At 47.6% G+C, this 16,137-nt stretch overlaps 1 protein-coding gene across 1 annotated transcript in view; it reads right to left on the bottom strand.

Moving 5' to 3' along the window:
• Positions 1 to 2,102: 2,102 nt before the first annotated feature.
• Positions 2,103 to 16,137, bottom strand: part of LOC311530265 (uncharacterized protein) — a gene marked incomplete at its 3' end in the record, with an annotated part of 506,005 nt that continues 491,970 nt past the window's right edge. Inside the window, exon 5 of the mRNA XM_084646725.1 lies at positions 2,103 to 2,253. Within this exon, the coding sequence (XP_084502851.1) occupies positions 2,103 to 2,253 (151 nt within the window). The remainder of the gene's footprint in view (positions 2,254 to 16,137) is intronic.

Raw genomic sequence — 16,137 nt, forward strand, 5'->3', positions numbered from 1 at the left:
TCCTACGGCAGGCACAGAATACACAGATGGCCAGACAGGGAGGTAACCTCAATTGCCTCCTGTCTGAAAGGAGCATCTGGGGTACATCACCTCCCGTGACCTGCCTTGACTCCAAGACCTGAAGGGCATCATTGTCCGTCTCGAGACACAGCTCCTTACATAGTATCCGCACAGAGGTCTTGCTCCGATTATGGTGACCATTGGGCTACTGGCCCTTGATACAGACCTCACATGCCCCCTTTGGTGAACTATTCTGTAGACCACTGGTTCTCAATCAGGGGTACATGTACTCCTGGCCGTATGCAGAGGTCTTCCCGGGGAGACATCAACTCATCCAGATATTTACCTAGGTTTACAACAGGCTACATAAAAAGCACGAGCGAAGTCAGTACAAACTAAAATTTCAGATAGTGACTTGTTTACACTGCTCTATCCCCTATACACTGAAATGGAAGTACAAGATTTATATTTCCATTGATTTATTTTATTATACGGTAACAATGAGAACGTCAATCATTTTTCAGTAATAGTGGCTGTGACGCTTCTGTATTGTTTGTGTCTGATTTTGTAAGCGAGTAGTTTTTAAGTGAGGTGAAACTGGAGTTTCGCTTTTTAAGTGAGGTGGCAAATCAGACTCCTGAAAGAGGTGCAGTCATCTGGAAAGGTTTAAAACGACTGATGTAAAGATCAAACCCAGGGGATTCCTGGAAAAGCTTCTGTGCTGCCTGCCACTTGGCACCAAGGGGTCCCTGGGTCACATACGTCTTTCCCCCAAACTCCATCTCTGGGCAGGCTCAGCTCCTCTCTCCTGCAAGGAGGGAACTGGAGCCAAGGCCGTGCAATAGTGCTGTCTGCAGTGTCCTGAGAGAGTGCGCGCCAACCTCAGGGCAGACTGCTGGGAACCAGGGCACAAATCCAAACTGGCTGAGAATTCTAGACCTAGATTTCACCAACCAAACATGCAGGGTAACCTCCCCCGGCATCCTAACAGCCTAGCCATGCAGTCCCCTTGGGTTCTCCGATCTGTCTCGCAACCCAGGTGAGCCTGCCTTTGAGAAACAGATGGTCTCTCACACTCAGAATCACAACAGTATTCAGGTTACTCCCAGTCCCACAGGCCCAGGCACCCCAGGTGAACTGCACCTTAGACATCACACCAAAGACAGCGCATGTAGCCAGTCTTATTATAGGACAATTTATTAAAAAGGAAATAAGATTTATTTACAAGGCTAAAGAGGGTAAACATACATACACAACGAAGCTACAAAGTTTCAAAAGGTAACAGAAGCATCTATAGCAGACATGGGGACTTTGGCATGACCTGGCACCTGGTCTGTCTGTGTCACACCTACCCCCTCCCTGCCCTTTTCAAACCCACTGGGCTCCAGGAAGGGAGAGAACAGACATTTCTCTTCTTGCTCCTACGTTCCAGGCCCTAGGTGTCCCACGAGGAGTGTAACAGGGGGTCTACTCCCTTGGTGGGTGCAGCGCTCTTAAAACTAAAAATGGAAAATTAAAACCAGTTTAAAACGTTCATGCTTTTATCCAAAGCAATATCTGGCAACAACAAAAAAAAGGAACTGGTGGTGTAAACCTGCAAACTTCAAAATCAATTGGGTTTTCAAAAGACCCCAAAAACTGACCCATAAAAAAAACTTTGTTAAAAAGTTCCTGGGCTGGGGGGGCAGTGGCAGTGGCGCGGGAATGTAGAACATCCCCCCATAGCTCTATGCCAGACCACCGAATGGGAATGATGAATATTTTTCAAAGATTCCATACATAATTTTCTAGAGTAAAAAGCTTCTGTGGGGGAATGTCAGGGCAGCGAAAGCTGAGGCTGGTGCCTTGGCTCAGTTAGGCAGAGCTCCTGGTCCAGCTGAGGTAGGTTAGAAAGGCTGGATTTGAGCCGTTCCACTGGCGGAAAAAGAGACGGCACGGGTGGGGGGACAAGATGTGCAAATAGCATCTCTGGTTTTCACCTGAGTCCACAGTGCTCTGCCCAGTGATGCGCAGAGCATTCCCTGATATTCCGGAATTGCTCAGATGTGATCTTGTAAAGAGATCAGTCCGGCTTTTCCGGGACTAATTCCACAGTACTCTCCTTACAAGCCCCCTACCACGGCAGCCTCCTGTGCCTCTGTAAATGCATCGGGTTTGGTGCAGATCCAGGGTCTCTCACTGGTGCATCGCCAGTTGCTGACCCCATTCACATCGTTCAGATACGCGCAGTCTCCTCCTCCTCCTATCGGAAACCTGCAAGACAGAAGCCAGGGAGCTGGTGTCAGGTAGGAGTTGGACATTTCCCATCAGTCACAGGCAGGGAGAGACGCTCTCGCACAGTGCAGGGAGCTGCTGCACTCACAGCCCCTCACGATTCTCCTTCCTGCACCTGCCACAGGCCCCAGCTAGAAAGGGGGCAGTGGGGCAGCAAGGCCAGGAAAGGTTCGAAGATCAACTGACCTCCATGGAGCATTTATGCCAGGTGGGTATTAACCCAGTTCCTACTCTCCCCCCACACACTACTCTCCCCCCCCCACCCCCAGCTGGGTCTGGATGGGCCGCTGCAGGCCTAACCCACCCAAACTGCCCTGGGCGCAGGTTCCAGGTGACTCTCGGCGTGGCGAGGAGCAGGAGTAATGCTGCACAGAAGAGCTGGGTCCAGGGCTCCCTGGACAGTTTACATCAGCTCTCAGGCCAGAGGCCTGTCAGGACAGGCTGTATTGCAGGGGGTGGCTGGGGTGAAATGCCAGCAGCACAAACCCAGTGGCCATGGTGTGACCCCAGCCACTCACACAGAGCTTCCCGTCAGAGCTGGAGGCCAGCGCTTCCCACCTGGGAACAGGGTGGGATCCAGGTCCACAGGCAAATCCTTCCCTATGGTCCCATCCTGGCTACTCACAGTAGACATGTGCTCGGCTAGGAGAAGGCCCAGCACTATTCTTTGGGCAGGCCGGGATCTCCCTGCCCTCAGGCCACCAGCCTCTGGCTCGGGGTGAGATCTGTCCCAGAGAAGGGAGAACCCAGCTCACAGCCACCTGAGCAGATGGCTGTGGGTGGCTCCCCCACCGGCATCACCCCAGACGAGCTCTGAGGAGATGGCAATGATGCACCCAGAGCCTTCTGCTGGGGTGGGCGCCCACAAGGTGGCAGATTTCAGGGTTAACACCCCAGTGAGATGCCTGTTTACCCAGTTCCGGTAAATTGGCGTCACATTAGCTATCCTCCAGTCATCGGGTACAGAAGCGGATTTAAATGGTAGGTTACAGACTACAGTGAGTAGTCCTGCAATTTCACATTTGAGTTCCTGGGACTGGTGACTTGTTACTGTTTAGTTCCTCAATTTGTTCCAAAACCTCCTCTAATGACACCTCCATCTGGGACAGTTCCTCAGATTTGTCACCTAAAAAGGACGGCTCAGCTTTGGGAATCTCCCTCACACGCTCAGCCGTGAAGACTGCTGCAAAGAATTCATTTAGTTTCTCTGCAACGGCATGGTGCCAGCTGCGGTGTGGACAGACCCCAAGCAGGCCGGCTAACAGATGGGCTCATGAGGCAATCACAAAGACAGACTGCTGCCGACACCAGGGCATCCTTGCTGGAATATGTGAAAATATCTGACTGGGATCAAACAGGTCATCAACTGACTTGTTTTCTAAGCCTCCTCTGGGCACATTTTCCAGCTTCCCATCAACCGCAAAGGGCTCTTTTAAAAATGCCATTCAGCTGTAAGTACCTAAGACTGGCCACATGGGTCAGACCAATGGCCCATCTAGCCCAGTGTCCTGTCCTCCAATACTGGCCAGTGGTAGGTGCTTCCGAGGGAATGAACAGAAGAGGGTCAGTATTGAGTGATCCATCCCATTCACACCTAGCTTCTGGCAGTCAGATGTTTATGGACACTCAGAACATGGGGTTGCATCCCTGACCATCCTGGCTGATAGGAATTGGTCGAGCTATCCTCTGTGAACTGATCTACTTCTTGTTTGAACAGAGTTATACTATTGGCCTTCACAACATCCCCTGGCAACAAGCTCCACAGGTTGACTGTGTGTTGTGTGAAGAAATACTTCCTAATAACATCAGCCACACTATCAGAGGCTAGTTCACCTGTACATCCACCAATGTGATATATGCCATCATGTGCCAGCAATGCCCCTCTGCCATGTGCATTGGTCAAACTGGACAGTCTCTACGTAAAAGAATAAATGGACACAAATCAGATGTCAAGAATTATAACATTCATAAACCAGTCGGAGAACACTTCAATCTCTCTGGTCAAGCAATCACAGACATGAAGGTCGCTATCTTACAACAAAAAAACTTCAAATCCAGACTCCAGCGAGAAACTGCTGAATTGGAATTCATTTGCAAATTGGATACTATTAATTTAGGCTTAAATAGAGACTGGGAGTGGCTAAGTCATTATGCAAGGTAGCCTATTTCCCCTTGTTTTTTTCTTCCCACCCCCCACCCCCCCCGACGTTCTGGTTAAACTTGGATTTATGCTGGAAATGACCCACCTTGATTATCATGCACATTGTAAGGAGAGTGGTCAGTTTGGATGAGCTATTGCCAGCAGGAGAGTGAGTTTGTGTGTGTATGGGGGTGGAGGGGTGAGAAAACCTGGATTTGTGCTGGAAATGGCCCTCCTTGATTATCATGCACATTGTGAGGAGAGTGGTCACTTTGGATGGGCTATTACCAGCAGGAGAGTGAGTTTGTGTGTGGAGGGGCGGAGGGTGAGAAAACCTGGATTTGTGCTGGAAATGGCCCAACTTGATGATCACTTTAGATAAGCTATTACCAGCAGGACAGTGGGGTGGGAGGAGGTATTGTTTCATGGTCTCTGTGTGTATATAATGTCTTCTGCAGTTTCCACAGTATGCATCCGATGAAGTGAGCTGTAGCTCACGAAAGCTCATGCTCAAATAAATTGGTTAGTCTCTAAGGTGCCACAAGTACTCTTTTTCTTTATCCTTTTGTTTGTGTCAGACCTGCTGCCTATTCATTTAATTGTGACAGGTTTCAGAGTAGCAGCCGTGTTAGTCTGTATTCGCAAGGAGAAAAGGAGGACTTGTGGCACCTTAGAGACTAACCAATTTAGTTGAGCATAAGCTTTCGTGAGCTACAGGTCACTTCATCGGATGCATTCAGTGGAAAATAACAGTGAGTAAATTTATATATACACAGAACATGAAAAAATGGGTGTTTAAAACTATTTCCCCCCCCACCACCACCACCACTGTTCCTCAGATGCTCTTGTAAACTCCTGGAAATGTGCTGGAAATGGCCCACCTTGATTATCACTTCAAAAGGTTTTCTCTCTCTCCCCCCACCCCACTCCCCTGCTGGTAATAGCTCATCTTAAGTGATCACTCTCCTTACAGTATGCATGTTAAACACTCATTTTTTCATGTTCTGTGTGTATATAAATTTACTCACTGTTATTTTCTACTGAATGTATCCGATGAAGCAAGCTGTTAAAAGTTAAATTTAATTACATTATGGTCACTATTACCGAGCAGTTCAGCTACATTCCCACTTGGACCGGACCCTGTGCTCCGCTTAGGCCTAAATCAAGAATTGCCCCTTCCTTTGTGGGTGCCAGGATTAGCTGCTCCAACAAGCCGTCATTGATGGTGTCTAAAAATCACTTCTCTGCATCCCATCCAGAGGGGACATGTTCCCAGACAATATGGGGATAGTTGAAAACCCCCATTATTATTGGGTTTTCTGCTTTTGTCGCCTCTCTAATCTCCGTAAATTTCACAGTCCCCATCCTGGTCAGTTGTATATTCCTGCTGCTAGATTCCTATTCTTCAAGTGTGGAATTTCTATTCTGAGAGATACTAGGATACAGTTGCATTTGTTTAAGATTTTTACTCTAATTTACTCTATGCTTTCCTGGACGTGTAGTGCCATTCTCCCGCCAGCGTGACCTACTCTGCCGTTCTTTCAGTGATGATGGTTCAGGGTCAAACCCTGCTATCGGATCAACTGGGGTTTGGTTATTTGATCACACCCACATCCCACTGAAATCCCTCTTGGGATGTCGTCTGGGCCATCTCTACTGTACCCCCGTTCTCACGGCAGCCCCAGGCACTCGGCATTTGTGACTATCAGGCATCTTTAACGCAGATGGCCCCACTAAAGCCAGACAGATCTGAAAGCTTTGGCCAGTCTCCCAGCAGACAACACTTGCTTCCACCCATCACTAATACACAGAGTACATAGCACTGACTGGTGCGTCGGCCTGAACTCGCTATCTCAGACGCCAGGGACCCAAAGCCCAGGGAATTCACAGAGGACTTACAGGTTGTTGAATTTGGTGCCATTGGCCCATTTCCAGAGCTGCCCAGGGTCCCTCCGGAGGCCAATTCAGTGGTCAAGTCTGCCTCTATAGCGCAGCAGGACAGGACAGGCTGGTGGAGCAATTCCTAGAATGGTGGAAGCTGCTTGTGGGACTCGGAGCAGTTCGGGGACCGGCCGGTGGAGCAGTTTGTGGGATGGCGGGAGTTGCTTGTGGGGAGCGGAGCAGAGCGAAGCAGTTTGTGGGGCGGCTGGCAGAGCGGAGTGAAGGCCTATGGAGCTGTGGGGCGGTCAGCTTCAGATCATGTAAGGTGCCCCTTACCTCTCTTCTCCCCCCCATCTCCACCCAGGTTAGGAGGTAAAGCTCTGCAGATCAACTTTCGAACTCTGGGGCTGCCCTGACCAGGGACAGAGACTTTTGGGTCATTGGACTTTTGGGACTTTGGGTGATTTCGGGTTGCTGGACTCAAGAACCAAAGGGAAAGGGCATGCCCCAATTTGCTTGGGGTGGGTTTTTTGCTCATGGGTTGTGTTACGAATCCTGTTGGTGGTGTTTCCCCAACATAATGCCACATTGGTTCTCTCTGTTATTAAAAGACTTTTTGCTACACTCAGACTCTGTGCTTGCGAGAGGGGAAGTATTGCCTCTTGGAGGCGCCCAGCGGGGGTGGTATATATTGGTCCCAGGTCACTGGGTGGGGGCTCGAGCCGGTTTGCATTGTGTTATTGGAATGGATCCCCTAGATATTGAACCCGGCCCTTGTTGCTGCCAACTGTGACGGGCAGAAGGGTTACAAATCCCCTTGTCATTTTATATCTTAATGCAACCCCAAAGCATGGAAGGCTGGTAACAGCTGAAGTGTTACCAGTGAGGCACAGGCACCCACTACTCCAACTCATTTGCTCAGTGAGTCTGCCTCTGTGCTCAGTTTGTCCGGAGTCTGCTGTGTGACTCCCAGAAACTCGGGGGACACAACAGACCGTCATTATGCCTCAAGATGGTCTCTGTGCCTCACACAAACTCTTCTTCCAGAATCCCCTTTGAATTTCACTCTTTATCCAAAAGCAACGTGCCCATCTGAATGCAGAGCTGTATGAACCCTCTTACGAGCAAACTTTTCGGTCTCTTTTCCTAATTGTGAATGGTCTGTGAATCAATGAGAATTTTCCTAGAATTGTTCATTGTTTAAAATTGTTTGCTGAACATTTTTAACAAACCCCTTGGAACTGGTGTAGTTTTCTTCTCTAACTGTTTGAAGGAATATTCCTTCCTGTATTGGGTAATTGGAATTCAGCATTTGGTTTATGTGAGTGGTGATTGTTAGCCGACGGCCAAGGATGTTTGGTGAGGTGCCAGCTATGCCCGTTTGTACCATCCGTGACTTTAACCGCTAGGACGCACTGTCCCTTCGCGGCGGGCAGCCCCGGGCTAGGCTGACGGATGCCCCAAGGTCCTAACCACCCGTGACTTTAACTGCTAGAGCTCAGAGCTCCTTCGCAGCAGGCAGTCAATACTGACTGACAGGTGCCCCAATGGCAGCACTAAGAGCCTCTCCACACCCGTGACTTTAACTGCTAGAGCTCAGAGCTCCTTCGCAGCGGGCAGCCAGGATTGACTGACAGGTGCCCCAAGAGTTTGCCCCGTGGAGGCGGCACAACTCAACGCTAGGCTCTTAGTACTCTCACCTAATGGCCAGGCTTTAGAGCCAAAACGGCTGAGGTTCTTTAATTGTGTTGGCTGCTTTACAGTAAACCAGAGAAAACAAGTCAGGCTTATGCATAAATGGTTACCAAAATTTATTAAGCTAGATTCTAATCATGTGGTTACAAAATTGCTAGTGCCTACTTATTTAAATGTAGAGATGTTACACACACAAACAAGTTACAAAACTGAAGCCACAATCCCAAAGAAAGAAAACAAAGTATAGAGCTCTATTTCAAAATATGTGTACACTAAAGATAGGAGATCAGGTGTGGGTGCTTCTTACCCTCCTTGCATCTCTCGATTCCAGCGGTGCCAAGCCAGGATCGGTCACTCAATTCCGCGGAAAGACGAATAAGGGACAAGGCATAGGGACCCTCTTAGCTGCAGAAGCCTTGGGAGGCTGTCACTTATCTGACCAGCAGATAGATAGTGAAAGCACTCAAAAATCATGGTGCTGTAGGTCCCCTACTTATACCTCTGTACTCCTTTATTCTCTTTCTCCTTTCTTATGCCAAATTGAGGCTGGTCTGTCGGGGTGACGCCAGCTTTCGCAAGAGTAGTTTACACTTGCAAAGGAGAGAAACAATAAGTGTCGACTACTGGACATTTCTTTTATCAGGGTAAATATTTTCCCAACTAGGATGTTGGTGTGTGTGCATCACGCTATTTAGTTGGGGCTAAGAGCCATGTCTGTCACAGGGCCTCTGCCTGCTGTGAGCTTAATCGTTGTATCTGTTCCCAGAGGCACATTGTAGCAGCACACCTGTGCTTTCACAGCTTCAAAGGCTGTGCTGGAATATATGTTAAGTGCCCTGTTCCGGCTTCCTCCTGTGTTTCCAGCAATGCTGGTCTGAGGGGTGGGGCTGGCTGTCTGGCTACATTCCACCCCCTGATGCACCACACTACATCCCAGATTGCAAGGTGGCGGTGATGCCAGCACCTCTTGCCCTCCTTGGGGAAATCTAGAAATACCCAACAACCAAATTAGAGGATGAGGGTTCGCGGAATTGGTTAGGATCCCTTTTTAGCTCTAGGTATCTGATTTGCGTGGAGGAAAGAGCAGTTTGAATCAAACGCTTCATAATACATAAAGTTACACAAAAAACAATTACAATAATTAAAATGGTTAAAACAGTTTTCACAACCGAATGTAAAAACGGGGAGAGGGAGAATCCCAAGTGTTGAGCTAACCATTGCATCCATGAGGTTTGTCCATTCTCAGCCACTGCATGTAGTGGTACAAATTCAACTCCCAGTCCATTGGTTGAATCCAGCAAGGTGCACATCCAGCAATTTGTAGCACCAGCAGCTGAGGCGATGGTTTGGATTGCTCCCCGAAGAGGATGTTCTGGTATTGCCAAGGTGACTGGAGCCAACAGAAGGATCATGAGGGCTTGCAGGAACATATCTCTGGTGGGTCGTGTTCTAGCTAAAAAACTTATTTTAAAACCAAAAGCAAAAATTACACCTGCTATTATAAGTAATGGCAAATATATCAACAGTCCATAGTAGTCTCTAGTGATCAAACAGATCTGCTGCATGATCCATTTTGCTGACAGGTTAGCTGGCAGGTTGCTCAGAACCATGGGACCATTCCTGCAATAAATCACATGGTCATCCGGTCTTGGATGCGATCCAAGCCTCTGTAATGGTTATTAGCCTTTTATCAGCATTTAAGGCACTCCATACACCTTTCTCTTTATAGGCGTGCAAAACGCAGGTAAAGGTTCCCAGGGCTGGGTGTTTAATCACAACAGTATCTCCGGGAGCATACTTGGAACTGTGCAGTGGTGTTCTGGCAGGGGAGATAGCTTTCCCTGTAGGGAAGAATCCCCTGCTGATTGGACTTCCTGTAGGAGTCTGTCTGTTGTTTAATCTCTGCACCACTTCGTCCAGTCTGTCTCCCCATGTGCCATCAGTAGGCTTCAAGTGATTCTTTAGCAACCCATTCCAGCGCTCGACCATGCCATTAGATTGAGGTCGATATGGAAGGTGGAAGGTCCATTGGACTCCATGGTTAAGGGTCCATTCCCTTACAAGTTTATTCTTAAAATGCGAACCATTATCTGATTGGATTTCTTGAGGCATTGGGACAATTGCTGTTAAGCGGTTTAGTCCCATAACTGTGGACAACCCTGTTGCCAATCGGGTTGGATATGCAAAACCAATCCCTGAAACAATTTCTACTCCAGTCAAGATGTATTTCCACCTCTGCCTTGTAGTGGGCAGTGGTACGACATAGTCGACCTGCCAGGTTGCCCATAGTGTTTTTCCATCTCTTAGCCTGGCAAACCTTTGTCCTTCTGCTATATGTTTTCTAGTCTCAGCACAAATAGTGCAGGCTTGCACCAGGTCTCTAGCCTGTCTGTGGGTGATAGGCCACCCCCTGATATGTGCTTGCAGCACTAACTCATCACTTCCTGTGTGTCCTAAATTATCATGTAACCATGAATATAAGCGTTCCCATTCTACTTGTGTGGTAAAGAGCTGGGCAGCTGCATCGGCTAAATCGTTTAACTGTGCAGCTGGGGTATTATTCCTCTGATGAGCTGAGACATGTCCTATAGACAGGGGTTGTTGCAGGGCATGCTGATATAACCACTGCCAGTATTCCAGTCCCCAGACTGGTTTACCTCCTATTTCCCAGTGGTTATTTTTCCAGTTAGTGATCCACTGAGTGGCACCTGCCCATACCGCATAGGAGTCCGTATATACTGCGGTGGCTCCTGCTTCACAGGCCAGTTTAATTGCAGCCAATTCTGCAAGTTGTGCTGACCCATCAATTTCAGCAGTTAGGGGTGCTGCAGAGGTGTCTGCAGGCACTGCTGCAGCTTTTCCCTTCCATTTTCCTTTGACCAGCCTGGCACTGCCATCAGTGAACCATACTCCCTCAGGCTTAGAAGGATCAAATGGGGCAGCATCCTTAATGGGAGACTGCTGTGGAGATAGGCGGTATTCATCAGGCATTCCTACTTTCCATAGGGATTCCTGAATCATAGTGGGGTTTTGTGCAGTGTCTGCACTCCTTACCCTGTGGTGTATGTAAAGTGCCCATCTTTGGATAGTCATCTTTTGTGCTACACCAGGTGGTAACTCTTTCCCTTCCAATATAGGTTTAATGATTGGAAGAGGAGTGTGAATTGTGATGTCCTTATCCTGAGTTAATTCCTCAGTTTCTCTCAAGGCTGTGTAAGCTGCCAGAAGCATCTTCTCATAAGGCGTGTAGTTAGCCTGTGACCCTTGCCATGACGTGGAATCAAACTGAATTGGTCGTCTGGGAGCAGTGTTACTGTCTTGCCAGAGAGCATAAGACATTCCAGTGGCTCCCACAGTTAGGTACAAATGGAATGGGGCTTCAGGATGTATGGGACCCAGAGCCTGATAGGTGTGTATCTCCCCTATCAGTTGTCTGAGGGCTTCCTCATGGGCAGGAGCCCATTCCCAGGCAGCACTTTTCTTTAACAAATTGTACAATGGTCTGGCGATAATGGCAAAGCCAGGTACATGTTTTCTCCAAAACCCCAGGGTTCCCAAAATCTGTCTCAATTGATCTTTACTTTCAGGGGAGGGTGCCTGATTTAGCTCTTGCACAGTGTCATTAGGCACAGACCTCCTACCTCCCATCCATACAGTACCTAAGAATTTTATCTCTTGGGAGGGACCTTGGCATTTCTCAGCTGGTAACTCTAAATTAAGGGCTTCTAGTGCTCCTTTGATTTGATTCATAGCCTCTTGTACCTCTTCTGGGGTTTTCCCACCTATTAAGATGTCATCAATGTATTGCACAGTTTGTACATTGGGTGACAGTATAAGGTCATCTAGGACCTTTGCCAGTGCCCCATGGCAAATAGTGGGTGAGTGTTTAAACCCTTGTGGCATTCGGGTAAAAGTGTATTGTACACCTTTCCAAGTAAAAGCAAATCTTTCCTGGTCAGCTGGTTGCAAAGGGACCATGAAGAACATGTCCTTTACATCTAATACTGCTAGCCAGGGTTTATCCCAGGTTTGTATGGTGTTTACAATATCTGTTATGCTAGGGACTGCTGCAGTTAATGGTCCAGTGTTACTGTTTAGCTTCCTATAGTCTATAGTGAGTCTCCATTTGCCATTTGGTTTCTTGATGGGCCACACAGGAGAATTAAAGCGAGAGTGGGTACGAATTAAAATTCCTCGCTGTTCCAAATCTTTGATCAGGTCAGTAACAGGGCTTATGGCCTCAGCTGGGGCATTATACTGCTTTATGTTTGTTACTGTTGAGGGCGGGAGAGCAGGCACGCTGCTAAGTAAGTTTACAGAATAGTGGGGAGGGCTTTCCTCTTCCAGGTCGGTGGCATGAGGAACAGAACTGACTCCAAAAGCCCATCTTTCCCCATTAATCCTTCCCTTCTTTCCTCTTAAAACGTCCATGCCCAGTATGTTGGCATTGCCCAAAATCACCTCATATTTTCGGGGCTGATGGTGGGGTTGCAAGGGGATATCCAGTTTTATCTTAACTAATGGGTAAGTTATGGTACTGCCATTTACCCCTGTAACAAGTACCTGCTTTCCGCCAGTAGGTGGCGAGCCCTGAAAACTTTCTCGCTTAATCATGGACCTTTGAGCCCCTGTGTCCATTAAGAAAGGAATAATGTGTTTGTCATTTACAGTTACATGTATCCGGGGGTCTTTTGCTGTTGTTTTCTCCTCTTTGGATTTAAGCTGGTTTATTAGGAGAGGAGATTGACCCCCGCAAGCTAGTTTCCCTGCTCTGGTAACTCTTGCAGTTGCTGCAGCAATGGAGTATACCGGGTGTCTGCAGGTGGGGAAAGAGGAGAGAGCTGCAGAGGTGCACCGGGAGTAACATTAGTTGTCTCCCAGTCAGCTCTTTTAAAGGTGGTGAATAATTTTAGCCGCTCTGTGGGCAGTCCATTTATCACATCTCTGGGATAACCTAAAGCCAGACATTGTCTCCACAACTTGGCTCTAAGCTCCTTTTCCTCCTGGGTTGGCTCTCGCTTGTTTTTATGTCCTTTAGATGGTGCCCCCTTGTTTCCCTGAAGGGAACGCATCTTAGCTTTGCCTGTCAGTGCTCTGATGTCTCCGAATTCTCTAAAGTATGACACCAGAAGGTTTAGCAGTGCCCGAAAGGTACTGTTATGTGCTGCAGCTTCTGATCTAAGGGACAGTGCCATAGCCCTGTGGTTACTCGGAACTCCCTTAAGCAGGGGTCTGAGATCATCTACATCTACCTGACCCTCCCATGGGCTTTCATAGGCTAACTCTTGAGGGTTTTGGCCAAGCATGCTAATGACAGCCACAGTTAATAGAGCTGGTTTTACCTCATCTATGTTGGTCCAGTGCATTACTGTGGGTTCATCTCGGTCTGCTGGGTAAATTCCTCTTGCCCATTGACAAGCCAGAGACCAAAGTGTTTTAGGGGTGTTCCCCTCTGAGTGTTCCAGGAATATTCCTGCACCTAAGTTAAGGCGCTCAGTTTCTTGGGCTGTCAGGCGTATATATCCACCCCCAGTGTCCCAGAGGTGGACCAGCCACTCTATTATACCTTCCTCAGGCTTTTTAGCAAAATCTCCCTGGATTGTTTTTAACTCCATGGGAGTATATTGGCGGGTGGTAATTTTGGTAAAGTGTGTTGGAGCTTTACTCCCTTTTCCCTTTTTACCTCCCTTCTTTGTTTTTGAAGAGGTGGATGGATAATTGTCATCCCCTTCTTCATCCAGCTCTGCCCCACTCAAATTTTCCTCATGTTCTTCTGATTTGTGATGTGTGATAGCTGGTCTTAATTTTACAGAGGGACCTTCCTCCTCAGAGGAGGGGGACTCATTTGCTGAATCCCAAATGTCTCCATCCCATTCCTCAGGGTCTAGCCAGAGAGCAGTCTCAACTTTAGCCCGGTTGATACTGCGTGTTTTAGTCTCCAGCTTTTCCCTTCGTTCTATCCCTTCTTTCTCAATTAAGGGAAGTAATCTTTTCTGAAGATGTTTCATATCCCTATTCAGTGTTCTTACTCTGGTATCTAAATTCTGGCATTCCTGGCGCAGTGTGTCCCTTTCCTGTTGCAGCCTATTAAATTCTATTGCCAGACTATGATAATCCTTACAGGCAGCTTGCCAAATGTTAGTAAGCAGCCATATACAAGCACCTTTTCCTTTCCCTTTCTTCATCTTGCAGGCAGTTCTCCAGTTACAGAAATGCTGCCAGATCTCTGCTGGTTTTCCCCAATATTTCTCCAGCAGTTCTTTGCTCCACAGAGGATTTCCCCATCCCTCTTGGGTCAAACTTTTCTCTAGCTCAGAGAATTCTGTGGTGTTTATCATGACTGGTTTCATTGTGTTACTGTAGTGCAGCCTATATCACAATCCTGTTCGTGACGCCAATTTCTGTTAGCCGACGGCCAAGGATGTTTGGTGAGGTACCAGCTATGCCTGTTTATACCATCCGTGACTTTAACCGCTAGGACGCACTGTCCCTTCGCAGCGGGCAGCCCGGGCTAGGCTGACGGATGCCCCAAGGTCCTAACCACCCGTGACTTTAACTGCTAGAGCTCAGAGCTCCTTCGCAGCGGGCAGCCAGGATTGACTGACAGATGCCCCAAGAGTTTGCCCCGTGGAGGCGGCACAACTCAACGCTAGGCTCTTAGTACTCTCACCTAATGGCCAGGCTTTAGAGCCAAAACGGCTGAGGTTCTTTAATTGTGTTGGCTGCTTTACAGTAAACCAGAGAAAACAAGTCAGGCTTATGCATAAATGGTTACCAAAATTTATTAAGCTAGATTCTAATCATGTGGTTACAAAATTGCTAGTGCCTACTTATTTAAATGTAGAGATGTTACACACACAAACAAGTTACAAAACTGAAGCCACAATCCCAAAGAAAGAAAAACAAAGTATAGAGCTCTATTTCAAAATATGTGTACACTAAAGATAGGAGATCAGGTGTGGGTGCTTCTTACCCTCCTTGCATCTCTCGATTCCAGCGGTGCCAAGCCAGGATCGGTCACTCAATTCCGCGGAAAGACGAATAAGGGACAAGGCGTAGGGACCCTCTTAGCTGCAGAAGCCTTGGGAGGCTGTCACTTATCTGACCAGCAGATAGATAGTGAAAGCACTCAAAAATCATGGTGCTGTAGGTCCCCTACTTATACCTCTGTACTCCTTTATTCTCTTTCTCCTTTCTTATGCCAAATTGAGGCTGGTCTGTCGGGGTGACGCCAGCTTTCGCAAGAGTAGTTTACACTTGCAAAGGAGAGAAACAATAAGTGTCGACTACTGGACATTTCTTTTATCAGGGTAAATATTTTCCCAACTAGGATGTTGGTGTGTGTGCATCACGCTATTTAGTTGGGGCTAAGAGCCATGTCTGTCACAGGGCCTCTGCCTGCTGTGAGCTTAATCGTTGTATCTGTTCCCAGAGGCACATTGTAGCAGCACACCTGTGCTTTCACAGCTTCAAAGGCTGTGCTGGAATATATGTTAAGTGCCCTGTTCCTGCTTCCTCCTGTGTTTCCAGCAATGCTGGTCTGAGAGGGGGGGGCTGGCTGTCTGGCTACAGTGATCTAAATCATATGGCCTAGCTTCCATTCCCTAATTGGATGGCCAAATTTTTATAAGCAGGAGGGTTGCCCAAACAAATAACAGAGGGATAGACAGATAGAGGAAAAGACTTTAGGAAAAGAGCTAGCAGGCCTAGAGAATTTCAGGACACTTTAAATCTCTTCCTGTTTTTTCATGCAACTTAGGCACTTTTGAAAATTTATGCTGAATACTTAAAAATAGCTGGGAACCTTTCTGAAGGAAAGAATCACTGAGCCAAATTTATTAGCTGCCTAGCTTATTTTACATCCAGTTTTCTTGTGTCACAGTCACTCCAGATAATTGCAAGTACATGCAGTCATATTTGATGTGATGGTTCTGCTCAGATATTTGTCTAGCTACGCCTCTGGACGAGGGGTTTGGGAAGCTGTGTATTCTTATATACAAAAAAACCCCGCAAACCCTATATACCTGCCATGTATATAGATTTATATGCAATGGGCTCATTTTATGTTACATCCTCATTTACAAACCACTCGCTCCATGGTGCTATTTGTGAAAGGTCCATTTGCATACTTGATCCATTTCATTTCA

Source organism: Lepidochelys olivacea (genome assembly GCF_965140295.1).
Source record: "Lepidochelys olivacea isolate rLepOli2 genome assembly, chromosome: 14".
Taxonomy (NCBI): Eukaryota; Metazoa; Chordata; order Testudines; family Cheloniidae; genus Lepidochelys; species Lepidochelys olivacea.